At 39.8% G+C, this 19,775-nt stretch overlaps 1 protein-coding gene across 1 annotated transcript in view; it reads left to right on the plus strand.

Moving 5' to 3' along the window:
• The window catches only part of tbkbp1 (TBK1 binding protein 1), a gene marked incomplete at its 5' end in the record, with an annotated part of 35,872 nt that extends 24,336 nt beyond the window's left edge, over nt 1–11,536 (plus strand). The window contains 3 exons of the mRNA XM_079261517.1: nt 3,720–3,835; nt 6,878–7,665; nt 11,398–11,536. Coding sequence (XP_079117643.1) covers nt 3,720–3,835; nt 6,878–7,665; nt 11,398–11,526 — 1,033 coding nt within the window. The 3' untranslated portion in view covers nt 11,527–11,536. The remainder of the gene's footprint in view (nt 1–3,719; nt 3,836–6,877; nt 7,666–11,397) is intronic.
• Nucleotides 11,537–19,775: the final 8,239 nt, after the last annotated feature.

Here is a 19,775-nt window from a genome sequence, read left to right on the forward strand (position 1 = left end):
CAACATTTGGCAGAACGTCAACTTGAGCAGCAGGGGGCAGTGTAAGCACAGGCCAAGACATCTTCCTGTCTGTTTCCTCCTGTCACTGCTTTGTTATTTTGGTTTTTTTAGACGTCCAAATGAAGCCCTTAGTCCAGTCTTATACGTTCTCCTGCTTAAACCAACAGACCAGGAGCAGATGCTTAATCTCCTTTTTTCATTCCCACCAGTGAGAGCTGTAGTTTATCTCTATCTGCCAGTCAAATTGCCACAGCCATCTGATGTTTACAATGTGTCAAGTACAAAGACAGGTTTAAAAACCACACCGGGTTTGGCATCAGACTCCCACACAATGAAACCCCAGAAGTGTTTCGATGGGAGCAAACAGAAAGTAAATGGTGCGGCAGCGAGGAGAGTCTTAGCTTTTAGTTTTTACTCAGTGTGTGGTGAAAGCTTTTTGTTTTTTCCATACTTTGGTCACCTTTTGGTTTTACTCAACAATATCACAGACTCCCACTTACTCTCAATGACTTTGTTTCCTGGAGTTTTTCTTGTAATTGGGCTCATTTAGTGTAAAGTGCACAGATTGAAATAGAAGATATTGTTTGGCTTGTGGAGAAAAATGAAAGCATCACCTTTACCCTTTATCATTTTTTTTCTCAGATTAGAGGACTATCAGTTCATTAGTTTAAATATTTTTAAAACTTCTCCAATATGTGGAAGCTTTTATAAGCAGCAAACTGATCAAGAATTTAATGCGGCATAACTACATTAATTCCATTTGCAGTTTGTCACGAACCGGCCGGTTCATGATGCATTCACTGACTTTCATTTGCCTGACTAGTAACCGTTAATAGACAAAAAGAAGAAGACGGGAAAAAAAAGCTACCCTTTTCAACCACAAGCCACAGTGCTGTAGCTGCTTGACGTACCCCCACCCCGTCAACACACACTACTATACTTCAGTGCGCAGAGAAACTGAGTAATCCGGCCTCAGCTTCCAGAAAGTGAGGAGTTTCCAATAAATCACAACATGCTCAAGTGGAATTCCCATTTCTTGCTGAAAATTCAAAGAAATAATCAACTAATTCACCCGTCTGTAAACTGAGACTTTCTTTAAGAGAGGCCACCTTAAGGCACAAAGTGAAAAAGCTTCAAGCTAGGAGAACACAAGGCTTTACTACGTCAGCGGGCCTTGGTGTGAGAACTGTTTGACACCTCTCTGGCTCAGCTGAAATGCACAATGCAGAATAAAAGACATGGACTGCAGAGTGTGAAAACCCCACACTGCAATCTGAAGGCTGTGAGCCACCTGACCTCTCCATGAGGTCTGAAATTCCGCTCCTCCATTTCTTTTAACCGTCGTCTTTTATGCAAAATGTGCGGAAAATGATGAGAACTTTACTGTGTGTTGGAGTGGAAGTTTTCCCTGTGTCAGGCCTGGGCTTTGAGTGACGGAGCACCAGCAGATTGTGCAAAGTATCTCCACGAATGCGAGCCAACAAAAGCAAAGGCAGGTGCAGGGACGGCTCTTTCTTTAAAACATCAGATCAGAGGTCAGATTTCAGCCCACTCTTCAACTCCCACACACTCACATACAGTATACCTCTGCACTTGATCAATCCACTTGCACAAGCCTTTCATCAATGCTGCATTGGCATTATCGCACTCCTCCTACGCACTGTAGTGTACACTGTATGTGCACACTGCTACTCGCATTCAAGCAAAGAAAAAAGGAAACAAATGAAAATATGTGCAAGTGACCAGATGTAAGCAGCCAAATGTGAAAAGTATTTTTAGTCATACACGCAGAAATAAGACCTCGTGAAATAAGCAATGATTGGAAAGCGTGAGGCATTTGTGTTTGTGTGCATCGGTGCAGGTGTTCACACATGACTGAGAGGTGTTGCACTTTGCTAAGGGTCTGAAAAAGACCAGTTTGAAATGTGAGGTGACATGTGTGGAAAGGAAGAGGTGCTCTAATTTAAACTGTGAAGAAGAAACATCTGCATTTCGACACAAACTGGAGCGGAGAGGCAGAGAAGGCAGGAGGCAGATAGGTTTTTATGGAAGCGTTTTCAGCACTGCTCTGCACACTCCACCCACCATGCCAGTAAGTAACTGAAATGATTGTTATTTTCCTGTTTGCAGCAGATTCTATTAGGGAGCGCCAGCATCTATATCACGGACAACCTTGAATCATTTCATGTCTCAGTACCAAGTTCCACCAACTCCAACCACAAAGAAGCATGCAGTGTGTTATAAGCAGGGACAGATGGGGGTTTGATACCCCCACTCTGCGTGTGAGTCATGGCAGTTTGCTGGAAAACTAGGTGGGCCACTAACTAAAGCCAACTAACCACTGGAAGTTTTGACTTATTTTCAGGTTTAGTACTCTTTTTATTGTGGCTTTACCTGAAGTGGAGGGCCCTCACGCTGTTTCATATATTTCTTTGGTATCCATGTACATGTTTCTTGAGATTTGTGCGAAGCAAAGAGGCAGAAATACATATTACAGTTCACAGATAAAGGTTAAGAATGTGCTGATACACACACACACACACACACACACAAGCAAGACTTAATTAAGTGTGTAGGTGTTCTGCAGAACATATTTTTAAGCTTGCATGTGTTTCATTTGCTATGTAGAAAAGAGCTTCTGTAGAAATCCCCAAGAGATGCAGAAGTCTTAGCTGCATTTTTTTTTTTTTTTATCTGCCACGATCTCTTTGGAGGAATTTTCAGCAAGATCATCACATCAAATTGTTTAGGAGCTGCATTATCAGATCTGAGTCCTAACTACAGTCTGGTACTCATTCACAAACAACATCCTCTTTTAATCAGTGGCTTTTTATTTATCATTAAGCAGATGTGCAGGCTCTCTGGGTAAATATTTACACCTCACAAGCTGTTTCCTTTTTTTTTCAAACTTTGCATGCAAGATGTTCATGCTTGCGGTATTTCAGGCGTATAACATGTGTCATTAATTAATCAATTAAACTAACGATTGCTTTATTTTCTTCAAATACCGATCCACCTATGAGAAATGACTCAAACCGGCAGGGTAAACTGATTATCTTGGTAGATTTTATGTTACATTTCATAGTTTCATGTGTTACCACTCTTGTGATAAACATTCTTATCTTGCACTACTTCTTCTTTGTATCAGAACTACATCCCTTATTATCCTGCCTAAGCCTTCAGATACTGTGCAGATATTCGCTCTGATATCCACTTCTACGTGCTTTTATATTGTAAAGTTCTGATCAATTTCCAGCTGATGAGCTCAGAGAAAGTTAGCTTATTGCCATGGTTAGAAGACAGCAGCCTGTAAACCAACCATCCTAGTTTACAGCTCTTTAAATGGTGTCACTCCGTCAGTGGGGCCCTTGAGAGAGTCATGACACATCTTGCATAAAATATGGTGTGATTTTATGCACTTCAATTATTCGCTCTGACATGCGATCTAAAAATATGAGCATATAAGCTTCTCAATTAGCCACCCTGCTTTGTGAGTCTGTGTCAGCCCTGCAGAGCTCATTCAGTTCAGAGGAGATGAAGTCGCATTTGTGATGCAGCATCACCCAAAATTAATTTGCATTTTCACAAGGATTTGACGGAGATTACAGTTTACATAACCTTATAGCTGTAACACTTTAATACTCTGCCAGCAAGATGATGTTTTGCAATAACAATCATTATGATAATTGCATAATTTCCATCCTCCTTTCTTCCTTCAGGGTGAATCTGGCTCTGGCATACACAGAGTTAACAGAGGAACTGGGACGCCTGCAAGCGCTGAGCTCCAAGCAGACGGAGATCCTGAGGAAAGCAACACAGGAGCAGGCTAGCCCAGGTTAGCATCTTCAGTCCTCATAAACAAATAAAATATGGCAGGAATTCTGAATCAATACTTTGTCAGTAAAGTTCTGCGTGGATCATGCGTAAATTGTCAGCAAACTTCAGCAGTTTTAATTTTCCTCCTAAAATTCTTCAGGATTTCTTTATGATTTAGTGATACAATAATAAAAGATTTTGCAATTAATCAGGTAAATATTGCATATTGGAACAAAGACACAATGAAGTCTGATAGATCTACCAAAAAAAAAAAAGAATAGCATGAAACTTTAACTTCTTTAAAAAATTTAAACTTCTTCAAATTTGTTTATTACACTATTTTTATTTGTGTGTGATGATATTTGCTGTAAAATAAAAACCCAAACTCACATTTATTTTACATTTAATATCTTGTATTTTAAACACAATGCTACTCAAATCAAATATCCTTGATGCATCTCATCACTGCATTTCTGTAAGTGTCTGAGCAACTGGTTGTGATTTGCTACTGGTGTGTTTTCTCACTTTAAAATTACAGATAGAAACTAACAGACTAACAGTTGTAGACTAAAACTTCGAAGTGCCGAACAGAATTAACACCTTTCTCTTCCTGCACGCAGTCGTACACATAGCTAATGTCTCACAGCTGTGCATCTTCTACCTACCACAAAGCCGAAGGCAACGTTTGCACAAACTCTGTAGATAACAGATCATACAAGCAGGAAAAACTTATAAATATTAAGCAAATAAGAGGCCACTTTTATGTTGTGTTAACTGTGGAGAAAACCAAAATAACCCAAATAATGTTTGTCTTTTCCGTGCTGTCGTGATGTGTTAGTCATCTTTAAAAAATGTGACTTGAAAGTAAAATCTTAAACAGGATTATGCAACTTATGCAGTACATACAGATTTTCTATGATCTTTATAAATATAAAACTAATTTAAACCCTTTTTTGGTTGAGCTGAATCATCCTGCTTCCTCCTCATTCGTAGAGCACAAACACCCCCTCCCTTTTAACACCTCAACCAAGCAGCCATAAATGATGTTTCCTCTTTGTAATGGGAAGTACAGCTGAAGCCGTGACTACAACGTTGACTTACTCATCAAACTATCTTGTAATTACAGGAAACGTTACAACTCTGCTTATGCCGATGAATCTTTACATGAACACATAGAGGAACATAAAGCAAGCTTATTTCTGTAAACTGAATAGCATAATGCGCAGGAGCCTTTGCTAAATAACAGCGCTAACAGCAAATCAAATGGAAATTTCATGTTAGGGGGGGTTAGCAGAGAACTATGAGAATGGGAAAACTGAGAAGAAGAGTGAAAAGGTAAATCACTGCCTTCAGGTGTGAAAGTTAAAAGCACGCTTAGAGCCGGACTTTGCAACAGATATGTGGCCCTTGCTGCTGCCTTCTGCAGCCATCTGCTAACGTATCAATTCATTTTAGTTGTGTGGGATTGCTGAGGTCAGGTGTGGTTTGACATGCAGACAGACAGAGCTTCGCTTTGAGGTCATGCTCGTAATGCTGCTCGAGCTGAGCAACGTTTCACTGTAAATGTTTTCATCCTCACATGGATGTTGCTTTGACATTTGCCACATACCTAAACTTTTTTGCAGAACAGTCACCCTCCACACATGGCAATGTGGTTCATTTACAGCAAAAGTGTCAAAGTCTGGCCTGTGGGCCAATTTTGGCCCGCAGAGTCATTATATTTGATCCACAAGGCAGTACCAATACTAGAGCTGGCCCGTCGGTATTATCGGCACATGTACTCCTATATATACTTTTTTAATAAATAAATGCCTTCAAAAGAAGCAGTAGAACATTTATAGAGAAAACAACAAAAAACAAGGAAGAAAGGTTCAACTGATGGGCATTATGAGTAAAATAATATTAATTACAGTGCTGGGGAGATTGGAAACCCTATAAGGGTTTATCGAGACCCTCACCCTTATGTAAATATAAGAATAACTTAAGTAGTTAATTATACAGGGAAAGAAAATGCATACAATAAGGAATAAATTAAATACAAATATGACAAAATGAACCAAGTTTTAAATGCTTTAATAACGCAAATAAAAGAAAAAAAATCATCAGAGGAGAACTCAATTTAACAAGATCCCACTGCAAATAGATGTTCTTCTTGTACACTAAAAATGCCGTATTACAAACCACAGAACGCTCCGCTGGTGGTTTGGTGCGTCAGTCAGGACAGGACAGTAGTCATAGCAACTTCAAGCTACTGTGTCAGAGATGGAAAAATAAGCCCCGCCCTTAAATGAGGGAGTGTTTATGAAAAAAGTGCATGATGAAAGTTTGTGAGCTTGTGTGCCCAGAGACAAACACATTCACTTTGGTTCATTGTCGTATCTGGAAGATTTATTTTTTCATAAATATCACTGTTGGCCCGTGAATTTGTCCAATTTTAAATTTTGGCCAACTCGACCTCTACCACCAGAACCACAATGGGCCTCAAAAAAAAAAACTGCTTGGATAAAAACAATAGAACTCTACAGACTTGTGGAAGCATGTTCCATGCCAAGGATCCTAACGTTCCTTTTCCAGACACTACTAGACAGCCTCGGATGTTCTTTGTCCAAGAACATGGCTATTTTGGCATTGACAGAGAAGATTTAGCTATTTATTTTTATAATTGTCCTGCACGTGGGATCGTTTAAAAGGAAATAAACAGGCTTTCCTGTATAACTAAATACAAAGAGGCATTGGTATTACAAAGAATAAACAACAAAAAACACACATTTTATTCTTTTTTGTACCAAGTTTAAAACTTTAGAGGGAGAAAAAAACTGGTAGACGTTACGACCACGCCCAGAAAAACCTTCCTCCCCTCTGATTGGTCAGTTCTCCTGACCTGATCAGAGAACCGCCACAGTTTTACTACAACTCCACTGAAATTTAACATTCCAGAAAAACATATAAATACCTCAAATACAGAAAAAATTCTGCATGATGCTGGTGAAAATGGAGAAAATGATGAACTTAATGAAGAATGGAGTTAATTTTTTAACGTTTTGCTTCTCTGTCCCCTCAGTGCAGCTTCATTCTCCCATTCACCACCAGCGCCACTCTCCAGTATCGCAGCGCCACTCGCCCATCTCCCAGCGCCACTCTCCAGTCCCGCCACCACCGCACCACTCCCCGATCCACCAGCGCCGTTCTCCAGTGCTGCAGCGCCTCTCCCCGGACATGCATCGCCGCTCTCCCTTACTGGACGTCAACAATGGCCCAGCCTCTTACTCCTACCGGCCGCCCAGCCAGCACCTGAGAGCCAGCTTCCAGGGTCGTCGCAGTTACTCCGAGGTTGCCGACCCCTCGGCTTACCAGTGCCCGCCGCGCTTCTCCCTGGACCCAGTGTCCACCCTGCCTAAGCCGCGGCCCTACGTTGAGGGCTACTCGAAGCAGCAGCCCCAACATGTCGGCTCCCCACATGGTGGACTGCAGCACCGAGGACCCCCGTCTCCCCATCAAGGCGGTGGAGGAGGCGATATGAGTCTTGGGGAGAGCTCCATGCGCCATTCCAGAGAGATGCCATTTCCTCTGTCAGAGGTGGCGCACCTTCACTTTGAGCCTCCCCCTCCATCCACCCCAGCTCCCCAGCCCCCACAGTCCTCTGAAGACGAGGAGGAGTGGACCTGTCCACATCCTATCAGCCCACCGAGGACGCTGGGAGTGCTTTCTCCTACAGTTTCCAGCAGCATCATGAGGGGTCCGGCGTCCTGCTCAGCTTTTCCCATCCCTCAGAGGCCTAATAACCTCAGCTGCCACCCTCAACCTGGGTACATGTCAGCTGATCATGCTCAGTCCTGGCCTTCTATCAATGTGAGTATCCATCAAGTTAATTATTGCTTTGTAAAAGACAATCAATAAACAAATTAACAGCAAACTTTCATTCATGCTGTTAATTCATCACATCTGCAAATATCATACCAAAGCAGGTTTTACAGCAGAAAATGTCCAATAAGAGCAGCTCTGACACCAAATTTGACAATTAAGGTCTGTTTCTCAGTTCCTTTTAAATAAATAGATAAGAGGATTGAGAAATACACTTATTTGTTTTCTGCTCTTCGGAGGAGAAGTTTCGTGTCAGTCTTATGACTGTGCATGAAGATAGAGAGATGGAACAGATGGGGTAAAGATGCGAGGCCTAAATAACCCTAAAAATGACAATAAAAAGGGAAATAGGTGGTGTTTCTGTTCAGAGTTATATATAAATGCTCGACAGAAGCTCTAAAACCACCATATTTTGTTACATGTTCATGAACAGAGATAAGAATGATGAACATGGTCATTTGTGGTGTTGTGAAACTCTGGCAGGTTGTTCCACAAACGAGGACCATAATAGTCCTCACCGTATGTTTCCCACCATCACAGAGATGACTATTGTGAAATCACCACAGGAAAAGTATCATCTCTGTCAGAGTTCAGGCTGTATCATCCATCGTAACTGCACATTGAAAATACAAACTCACTAAACACGTTGATGCACGTTTTGTGTGATCTAACTCTGAAAACAGCTGGGCAGGGGCCTCAAACGCAGCATCATGTATATAGTATAGAGGACATAGAACCTTAAACTGTGGTAACTTGCATAAAATGAGGTAAAAATAATAATATTGTAGTAAGATAAAGACAAATATAAAATTTCTAGACATTGATGTGAACCAGGCGAAGACCATCGACATGAACGCGTGTCTCTGACAGAGGAGTGTGATAAAAATGGATTTGCTCAAAGGCAACACAATCATAATTTTCATGATAAATACCTAACCCAATGCACAAGTTGATTTTTATACATAACTAACAAAGAAGTCCTCTGCAGAAAAACAGAAATACAGCATTATTTGTTGGAAAGTTTCTACACCCAGGATCTGCTTGAAGCAACAGCTAAAGGATGGTTTTTGGTTCAGATTTTCAAGTTTTGCAGAGTTTCTCTTGTTACTTTGACCTCATACATCTAGTTAGCTTACTTTAATCCATATGGCTTTTTTTTTTTTTTTTTTTTTTTTTTTTTGCATATTGAAAGAGAATATGCAGGCTCCACACTGAACTACACACAAAGTAAAAAACAAGCTTTGACTGTTTTTTGCAACATGACATGCCTCACATGGACAATGGTTGAGAAGGAAAAAAAGGTCTTAAACCCATCAATAAAAGATAAAATTAAGTGTTTTGTGTGTCACATTGGTATTTAACATGATAACACTTTCATTTCATGTTATTGGAATTTCTTTATAACCTTTAAACTTAGATGTTGCCATGGTTACAAAGTGATGTGTTTTAACTCGGCACATTGTGGCTCTTTGGTCACCTTTGTTGCTTTTAAAGCGTGTTATAAATAAAGTTGCATTACATGAACTGCTATTAGAATGAAATTGTAAATTGAAAACTTGAGGTCTCCCAGATTTTGTGAACAAATGGTGCTAAACGTTTTGCACGAACTAGCTGCGCTAAAATAACACTCATTTAACTTTATCAGAGTCTGCCTTTGCAGAGACAATGTTCTTATGATGTACTTTGATTTGAGGTTTAGAGCTACAGATGCATCGTTCCAAAAGGATGTTTATAATCATCCTGATGGCGTTCTTCAAGGTGAACCTCAAACTTTTATTTATGCTATTTGCCTTTTTTTTATGTCATTTATCAGTAGCACAGTGCATATTTACACATCCTAACAAACCTCAAAAGCATCATCTTCACCATGACTCAGCATTTTGCAAAAAGATCTTATGGTTGGAGAGATACACACTGCTCACACATGCTTGATAAATAAGACACACCATAATCTTTATCATTACATCGGATCACAGGCTGATCCAACTTGTGTGCATATTCCTGAACACATTGGGGTCCAGTGGTGTGTGTGTGTGTGTGTGTGTGTGTGTGTGTGTGTGTGTGTGTGTGTGTGTGTGTGTGTGTGTGTGTGTGTGTGTGTGTGCGTGGCCTCCACATGCATTTACGGACTCCCTACAATGTCTGGGCATGCTCCTGATCAGCTGACAGTTTGTCTCCTGGGAGAAACGCTCTGACATGGATGAGGGCTCCAGCCAATCCCTGTGCAGTCTGTAGTGCAGCGTGGCGGTGGAGGATGGAACGAGACATATTGTCCCAGAGATGCTCTCTTAGATTCAGGTCCGGTGAACAGGCAGGCCAGTACAGCATCTATGTCTTTGTCATGCAGGAACTGCTGACACACTCCAGCGACACGAGGCTGAGCATTGTGATGCAGGAGGAACCAGGTCCCACTGCAGGAGCACATGATCTGACAATGTGTCCGAGGATCTCATCCAAGCGACTAATAGCAGTCAGGACACCTCTGGCTGGCACATGGAGGTCTGGGATGTGATCTATGCTGAAGAAAGTTCTCCACTGCGTCTTCAGACGGTCACATCTGTTAAATGTGCTCAGTATGAACCTGAACCTGATTACAGGATAGCTAACCTGCCAGTACTGGTGTGCTTTCAAATCCCAAGCGAGTGACACGGTGTTGGGCTATGAGCACAGGCCCAACTTGTGATGTTGGGGCCTCATATCCTCCTAATTAAGTCCGTTTCTGACTGTTGGAGCAAAAACATGCACATTAGCACCCAGCTGGAGGTCATTTTGCAGGGCTCTGCCAGTACTGACACAAAGGAGCAGATCACGGTCTTACTGCCGGGTTGTCTTCCTTTAACCCCCTACTGATCTTATACACTGGTTTTTCTCCTGGTATTGCCTCCATGCTTTCCACACTGAGCTGAAATTCACACAAAACCTTCTTGCCACAGAGCACATTGATGTGCCATGTGCCAAAGATCAGCCAGAATGGTTGAAGCAGGGAAATGGTCTGTGGCCACCACCTGCAGGAGACTTTCCTTCTGAGTGGTCGTCTTGCTAATGGCCTCCAATTTCCACCCGTTTCAGCAACAGCAGGATAAAGAGAGTTACTTCCTAACTGGACAGATTGATGTCCCAGAAATGTAACTGACTCAAGTTACAGGGTAATGATTATGTGCTTTTTTCATACATTTCATTGAAGTAAAATTGACCTGCGGCTAATTTAACAAAAGTGTTAAATTAGCCATCTCTGGTCCTACAAAATATGACATAAGCAATGATTTTTTTTTTTAGGTATTTTGCATCCAGAAATACACTTATTTGGACTTTAGCTCTGTATTGTTATTGAAAAAAATGAAAGTAATTGACAACTGTTTTTTTTATCATTGATATTATGTCTCTCTAAGATACTAAAATAGAAGTGGAACTATTCTGAAATTATTTGTCTGCAAGTATGGAACTGGGTTATGCAGTTAATCAATAATTCAATGAGTGTTCTTTTAGACTTACTATGAGTTTGTCTATTTTGAAGAAAAAATATCCGGTTGTGTAAGCCTGAATGGATTGTACACCATGTATTGAGGTAATTTTATGTCCTCCTACACACAGTAATACTATTGAGTATCAGTGACTAAGCTGAGGCTCACATGTGATCTATTCTGATGGCTAATTGCGTGTGTGTGTGTGTGTGTGTGTGTGTGTGTGTGTGTGTGTGTGTGTGTGTGTGTTTCTCTGCAGCTCTGGATGGAGACTGAGGAGAGTGACATGCGAAGCTGCCCTCTCTGCCAGCTGATTTTCCCTGTCGGTTACCCTGACGATGCCCTCATCAAGCACATTGACTCCCACCTGGAGAACAGCAAGATATGATTGCCATGGCAACAAACCCTCTCACATCTGCTCTCTTTTCTTATAGTTTATATAAGAGATTGGCAGATCTGGCCAAATAGAAGGTCTGAATTAGACTGAACCGGTTAGCTTTCATAACCCATAAGTAGGAAATGCTAAATGGCGCAGGTCCGTCTTGGATTTGTAGGTCCAGAGTCCTTTACTGGTCGCCCTTAAGACAGACTGCCTGTATAATCACTGGATCCGATTGCTGCTGCTGTTTTTTATGAGTCGTGTGTGACGTGAAGAAAGTTTCAGATATCTATTTTTCTTTGCTTCACCGTGTAATACACGTTACCTTATCGAAGTAAGCTAACCGTGAGGCATGCGAGGCACACTGGCAGGATCAGGGGCTCTGAATGCCATTTTAGTTTTCATTGTCCATTGATCAGGGAGATCTGATGCCACTATTTTCACCACTTAGCTTTAAACTCTCCTGCTTTGAAATTTTCTATCTCACATTTATCTATGTTGTCCAGTGCAGTGTGAGCCAGCAGTAAAATTCTGTTAGAAGTCGGTTTATTGTGATGACTGAACAGTCATGTGGAGACGTGTGAGGAAGGAATTTGTAATGAGGAAGAGTTCTAAGATCATGATATAAGAAGAATATAAGACAATAAAACAAGCCTGACTGTTGATCGGGGTTTTTTATGAATTTCTTGGAACTTTTCTGAAGCGAGGAAAGCTTTTTCCAGGGCTCTTGACATAGTTTAAAACAATCCACATTTAATCCGGTGACAAAGAAAATGGACAAGCTGGAGAACATGAACGTGACTGCGTTTGGTTTGCAGCCTGCAGGCCCAAGCACTGTTTTAGTGATGCCCTGCAGGGTAGGGCTCCGATGAAGATGTCTTCTTTTGAAACGGAGGGAAGGTTTTAGTCTGAATTTACCTTTATGCTTGCGGCCTGTTCAAAAAGTATCTTAGCACTTTAAGTTAGCATAGCCTTTACGATGTAAATGTGTTCAGTCTCCATATACACCGATCAGCCACAATGTAAAACAACTGACAGTGTATGGCATTGGTTATTTCAACTTTAGAGCACCTCTCAGCCCCAGGGGATTTATTAGCAAGACAGCAGGTGTTTTATTTTTCATTTATGTTTTGGAAGTAAAAGAAAATAGTTAGCTTTAGGATGTAGGACAAGGACCTTATATTAATGACTGGATCAAAACTGCAAAACTAACGCTCCAGTGAGGCACAGAATGGTTTTCATGAACCAAAAGTGGTTCAGAGAAGGACAGGAAGGCAGCAACAGGTACAAGTGTCCAAGGCTTACAAATGAATGTGGAAAGTGAAGGCTGGCTTGTCCGGTATCTGTACAGAGAAGTGTTTACACTGGATGCGGTTTATTTTCTTTTGCTTGTTTTATTTTTAAAGAGAGAACGTCAGAATACACAGAAAACACAACCTCTGACTATTGGTGTCTCAATAAATGTCGGCTTCTGTCTACTGCCGAAAGTGCATGAAGTGGCTAAATTTGTGTCATAAAAGAGAAGGTGGCCTTGTTACAACGACTCGGTAAGCATCGTGATTACTCAGGAAGGAGATTCCTGCAGGATTCACCACAGGAAGGAGTTGGAGGAAGTGTGGTGCTACAGGAACATTCATCTTTGAAACGTTGGTTCTGGCAAATGACATGGATGCTATGTGCACATGCACTCCCTGTTGCAAACTATGTACTTCCCTTCAGAGCAACAGGGGTGTCCTCCTTCTGCAACATGCCCTGACACAGTGCTAATGCTCTTCAGGAACTGATCGATGAGCATGACAAGTTCAAGGTGTTGACTTCACTGAATTTGCTAGGTTTTGATCCAAATGAGCTTATGTGGAAGCCACAGACGCCCCCACTTTGCAGGACTCAAGAACAAGGGGCACCAACACTAGGTAGGTACATTCATTTCTGTGGCTGATTGGTGTATATTTTCCATGTTATGATTTACTACTTATGTCGTCTACCTGTAAGGCAAAAAAAGATAAATGAAGATATATTTTTGCAAATGTTTATGCACCACATGTCTCATGTTGGTGAGAAGTTTGCCACAGAATTGGAATTCTTTTCAGTACAAAGACTTGAGATTTTCAACTGGGTTTCTCCTCGGTCTTCCTCTAAGTCCGACTTTCATCACATTTTGATGTCAAAGCTGCCCAGACCTCCAAAAAAAAAAAAAGAAGAAAACTTTAAAGAAATTTTTGAAAAATGCTGTACACAAATGGCTGCATGAGCTCCAGGAATCTGACCTGCTTTCCGGAACAAGTGGCCAGGTTTTTGTTGTATTTATATCTGACACCAGAACGATTGTCTCCAATCAGCAAGGTTATCTTTGCAGGGTTTAAACAAAGACAAAGACAGTACTCTTCTTTTGATACCTGGTTTTAATTTTTATCACAACCTACTATAAACCTGATATCTGCTTGTGGGATTTAAACTTTTTGATGAAAAAAAGGAAAAAGAAACAATGCCCTACTGATGTCAGTTAATCTGAGGTTTTGAGTTACCTGTGCAGTTTTTAATGTAGGGGATGTGTCCCCCCCACACACACCCATTCATTTTAACTGGTTTGATATTTATGAAGAGATGAAATTGCAGTAGATTTGGATGTGCGCGCAGTGAATGACAGACATGTAGGTTTGGGCAGGAGACTGAATCATGGCAACCTCCAGAAGCTTTGACAAGCAGTGATTTTCTGATAAGGATTATAACAAATTAAAGGACAGCTCTGGTTTGTTACCAATTAACCAATAAGGAAAACTCATTTTAGTTGGTTTGCCAACTGGTTTTAACATTCTGATCTAACAATCAACTTTCCTTCCCGATAGCATAAAAAAAACAGCAACAAGAAGAAGGCGTCAGTTGAGATATTGCGCTATGCTAATGCTACCATAACATGCTAGCTGAAATGTTGAAAGCTCACAGCAGTCTGATTTCCAACCACTACTTCTTAACGTTCTGTATCGTACAGCGTAATGACGCCGGTTTTTCCTGCTTGTTTTTTTAATATTTTCTATTGGCATTGAAATTATAAATGAGGAATAATTAGGCTCTCAACATTTCAGTGATTTTGTAAGCATACCTTAGCTTTATTGTGATGTTAAACTTAACAGGTTTTTAACCTTGTTATGAGTTCATACAATGTTTGGTCAAATCTTCACCGGGGTTGAGCTTTTGCAAATCGATCAAATTGTGTAACATAAGACCATTTTTTCCATGACATGACCCCCTTAGTGAAAAGTGAAGGCATTAGTTAACCCAGTGGTTCCCAAACTGGAGGGCCCAGAGTTATCACAGGGGGGGCACGGCAAGGCTAAATAAAACTTGGGAGTTTTTACACTGGATGAATTTATAAAAGTACTCATAGGAAATGACGATAAATCAACAAGAGAGACTTCAAGTAGTAAAAAAAAGAGAACAAACTGAGATGGAATATATCTGTCCCTGCTTGACCAGTAATAGTAATAATCAATGGTGGGTAATAATGAGACCACAGTCTTTTGCATGTACCAAAATATTAACATCTAATATAATGAAGTATGCAGCATTGTCTCATAGTAAACTTCACTCACCTAAAGTCATTTGCAGAGATTCATGGTTTAAAATGTTTTAAACTTACGCAGAAGATTGGATAATAGTACTGACACGGTTTTAATTATAGATACCTACAATAAAGCCACTAAAACTAAAGAGGCATTTCTTGGTATATTTCTGTGGTCCATGTGACGGGTGGGGGGGCTTGACATTATTGTTGTTGATGAAAAGGGGGCCCTGCAGAAAAAGTTTGGGAACCACAGAGTTAACCTATTTTTTCAGTGTTTGTAGCAGTTTAAGTGTTTAAACCAAAGCAGAATATTGTGTTAATTAACCAGTTGACCAAAAAAGAGTAAAACCAAGAGCAGATTCTACACTGCTGTTATTATTATTGGAAAATGGCTCAGAACTGGAAAAATAAAGTAGATATTGCTAAATATTATACTCCAAAAAGCATTTTCATGGCATGGTTTCACTTGGTTCTAGACCTTCTCATCTCATTTCTTACATATTTTTTCAATTTTTGCTGCAGATCCCTGTGAGGCTTCTGCTCTGATCTGTTAAAATCCAGATTTTTTTAAGCTCATTATCAATTTACAAAAGCAACAACCAGCAAGCTAACAAGATGTAAAAGTGGCGCCCTGTCTTGGCTCCTCCCCCTCTGGTTTTGCTCCTTGCGTGATCCAAGGCTTTTTTCTTACCTCTGCCAAGCAAGTTTTTTTTTTTTTTTACCGGCGTTTAATCTGTTTTTGTTCAAGATAACTCAAAAAGTTATGGATGGACTTTTCTTTTGACATTTTCAGGAGTTCTTGGAAATGTGAAAAGGAGAAGGAGGAGAGGAGAAGAAGCTTACGAAATATAAGAAATGAACAACTTCAATTCGGTTTGGATTGGTCAGAGTTTTTAACAGATTTACAGTAAACTGAGGGGTCTAACTATATTTCTTATTGTTTATGTTTACAAAATGTATAGACAACTATAAGGACGAGGAGCCCACTTAACCCAGAGTAAAATGTCTCTAAACAAGCATACCTACCCCAGCTTTCAGTGTAAAACAATGTCTGTGCAGTGATTTCAGATAAATGTATATTTAGAATGAGAAAGTTACAAATGGAGGAACATCTTAAACATTTCCTCTAAGTTAAAGATGCCTAGCACCTGGGCAGCAGATGCAACTCCTCTATCTCAGCTCTGTCAAACTGCAGATTCACAAATGTCATTGTTAATTGTTGAAATTAAAAGATGCATGATTACATTATGCTAATTAGCACATACATAATGTCATTGAAACAATGTCAAGGCAGTAGTCTGTCCCATGCCAAAGTTCTCATCTACTTGAGCTCAACATCTGTGCTGTGATTTTGATATATTCACATGTGTAATGATGAGTCAAAGAGAAAGTTAAAAGTAACTGAATGTCTCAAATGACGCACAACCTTCTGAAGCAGTGCAAAAACAGCATTGTTCATGTGAAAGCGGCTCGCTGCTGCTTTTTCCTGTCCCGATGCAGAGACGTGTTTCTTGGGGGTCTGAAAAGTACTTAAATCTGGAGACAAAGCTGCCAAGTTGGCATCAGTGTTTATAGTTAAACATTATTGCTGCAGCATGCCACATCCAATGCCAAAGGACACTTGCATTTTAGACACACCACAAGCTTTGACAGCAGCTGATACCATGTGAATGACCACATGAGGGGACTTCTGCCTTGCAAATGAAGTGTAACCATGACGGTTTTAAAAACACGAATTCAAATAGCCAGGATTTTATATTCAATAAACTTCAGGAGCAAATACTCATTTTATTGAATGATAGCAACACATTGGTAGCCTTTAGATAAAATAGTGAAAAATGAGGGCACAGATGGAAGTACAGCATATTTAAAACTTCTTCTTTTTATGTTTTATTATCTCTCAATTTCTTTAGCTTATCTCTATAAAGCTGTAACAGTGACAAGATTCTCTGATATTAATCAATAAGGTGTATTTACATAAACTGGGGATTGCAAAACAGCAGCTATCTGGTGTCCCCGTACTCCTGTGGTCATATCATATCATAACCACAGCTGTTATCATTCACTCGCTGGTTAATGTTGAAATTATGACTGAGAAAGTTCTTTATTTTTCCTCTTATTTTTTTTTTTTCAACACCTTTTGATTACAACACGTTCAAATCAGGTTATATGTTTAATATTTATTTTCATTTCATTTATTACGTTTATTTATTTCACGCATGGCTTTGCACAATGTCAAAACAGAACGATTCAAAAACACATCATACTGCTCCTTTCTTAATCAGAAACAAACATGTGAATGATCTTTCAGCGAATTATTCAACAATCAACAATAATACTTGGAAAAAATGCATAAAATAACAAATTAATAAATAAATAGTTATATTCATATATACATATTAGTTTGAAGTGTAGATTCTCAGCTTCATGTTCGTCGGATTCACATCCTAAATGAAGAAATGTGTTTTAAATTACGGCTCTTTGACATACGCCTCTTTAACACCACCAGTAAGCCCAGTGTTCCCAGTACTCACATAGTAAGTTCTTTAGTAAAAGAGTAAGCAGCAAATTAGCTTGTTTTCAGATGTTTGCTGACGTGAACGCTACATGACTAAAGCTACATTTTTGTGGTTGTACTTCAGTCCTGTGAGATCGGCGGGGTTATTCTCTGTCGCACCAGTGATTGAACAGACACAAAGTTCTTCTTCTTTTTGTGGCAGAACTGTGAAATCTTTTTGACAACACCTTTTTTTCCCTTTTTCTTTCTTGGTGGAAAGTGGGTGGCGAGGAAAGCAGCGCTTGCCACGTCTGCTAACCAATTTCCTGGGGGAAATCCTGAAAACTATTTAGAATTTCACAAGAAAGAAGGTGTAATTCAAAGAAGTCCAAACAAATATATATACACAAGTCAGTTACTATTACAAACCGGCCATTTTATTGATCACCGTTCGACCGGTCGGCGTTGTAGCTTTATGATTACAGCGTTGTAAGTTCACCCAGGTTGTAAAAAACCAGAACTGTCCTTTAAAAACAGGTGTACCATGATAGCTTCAAGGCAGTACTTGACCATTAAATTAAAGAGGGCTTTCATGACTCCCAAGTACTCTATACTGTATGTACAGTATGCTCTTATATCACCATGTGTACAAATATCTAAAGATGTGTACAGACAGATATTCTACAAGTGTGTAAGCCTAATGTAATGTGTACTTTACAATTACACAACTTCAAATTGGAGTGTCTGTAAATCAATATATATATACATATATATAATTCCACCACACTAAATATAAATTATATGTGCGTCATACACAAGTAATACCCGACATCTTTCCTCTTTTACTCACTAGGTAGTGTGTCTTCTAGTCAACTTATATCCGACTACAGTCACAACCTGAAGATGAAAATGAATGTTTGTCTGAATGTTAGTGCTGATTATTTGTTTTATTTTAAAGTTAATTTGTCACTTAGCACAAGATTTAATGTGCATAATTGTGTGTCTTGATGATGATGAAGCTGATGATGATGATGTTATGTTGCATCACACTTAGATTTCAACCACAATTGGTGCATTTGGAAACTAGGATTTAACTTTATTTGTCTGAATGCAGTCAGTTTCTTTTTCCTGATGTACCGTAGTTCAAGATTTCACAAACAAAATGTACTTTATTTCTTCCAATAAGAGGAGCTTCATTGCCTCCTAACTAGAGACGACAAATTATTTACTGTATTTAGAGAATAAAAAGAAGACATGGTTGTGTTTGTGTGCAAAGAAGCTGAATTCTGAGTAATGGTGCTGGAACATTCATAACCACAACTTATTGGCCAGCAGCTGCAATGCAGAACGATCACACCCAGCATGAGCTCACCCTATGATGCACACGGATTTTTACACTGCAATGCATCCGCACACACACACACACACACACACACACACACACAAGCTGCGCTGAGGTCAGTTGGGTATGTTTAACTTCAATGGTTCAGATATGACATTTTAACGTGTTTTGTGTCCACTGATTGTTGCAGGAAATAAGCTCAAAAATCTGACATCATCTCATCTGTTTTTCTTATTTCTCACCGTTTAACAGCATGGTGTCTCAGTGGTTTCTCAGGAGAGTAACACAAGTAAACACACAACAGCTGAATTTTCAGATCTGCCAGCGTTAGATTAAAGACCTTATGTTTAGTTCTCATCTAATTTCACTCAAAACTTCACTCAGAAATTCTCAGGAGACAAACATCTAGATCCAACCAAACAGAAAGAAGTTGGAGTTTTCATTCTCGTATAGCACCACTCTATAAGTTAACTATGTGAGTCAGGATGTTATTTTCTGGGTAACCTCAAGCGCACACTGAGACCTCAGCACTAATGAACTCTCCACAACACTAATGAGAAATAATGTCTATGTGTATAGCTAATGTGTGGTGGAACAACACTTCTGGCATTCAAGTGTAATAAACAAAAAGAAATCAAACACAGAGGTACATAAAAAGTATCTTTTCTTTATCTGTCTGTAAATATTCTAATAAATAAACTGGAACTTGCACTGATATGTTGTGATCAATATTTTTTTTTATGTTCTCACTATGAAGCTATAGCCTGCCGGGGAGATTTCACACCCTGTGTTATTCAGCCGGTGTGATGTCAGAGCATGAAACATGATAGGTTTGCAGTCCCGTGTAAAGTCATAAT

Source organism: Telmatherina bonti (genome assembly GCF_933228915.1).
Source record: "Telmatherina bonti genome assembly, chromosome: 21".
Classification (NCBI taxonomy): domain Eukaryota; kingdom Metazoa; phylum Chordata; class Actinopteri; order Atheriniformes; family Telmatherinidae; genus Telmatherina; species Telmatherina bonti.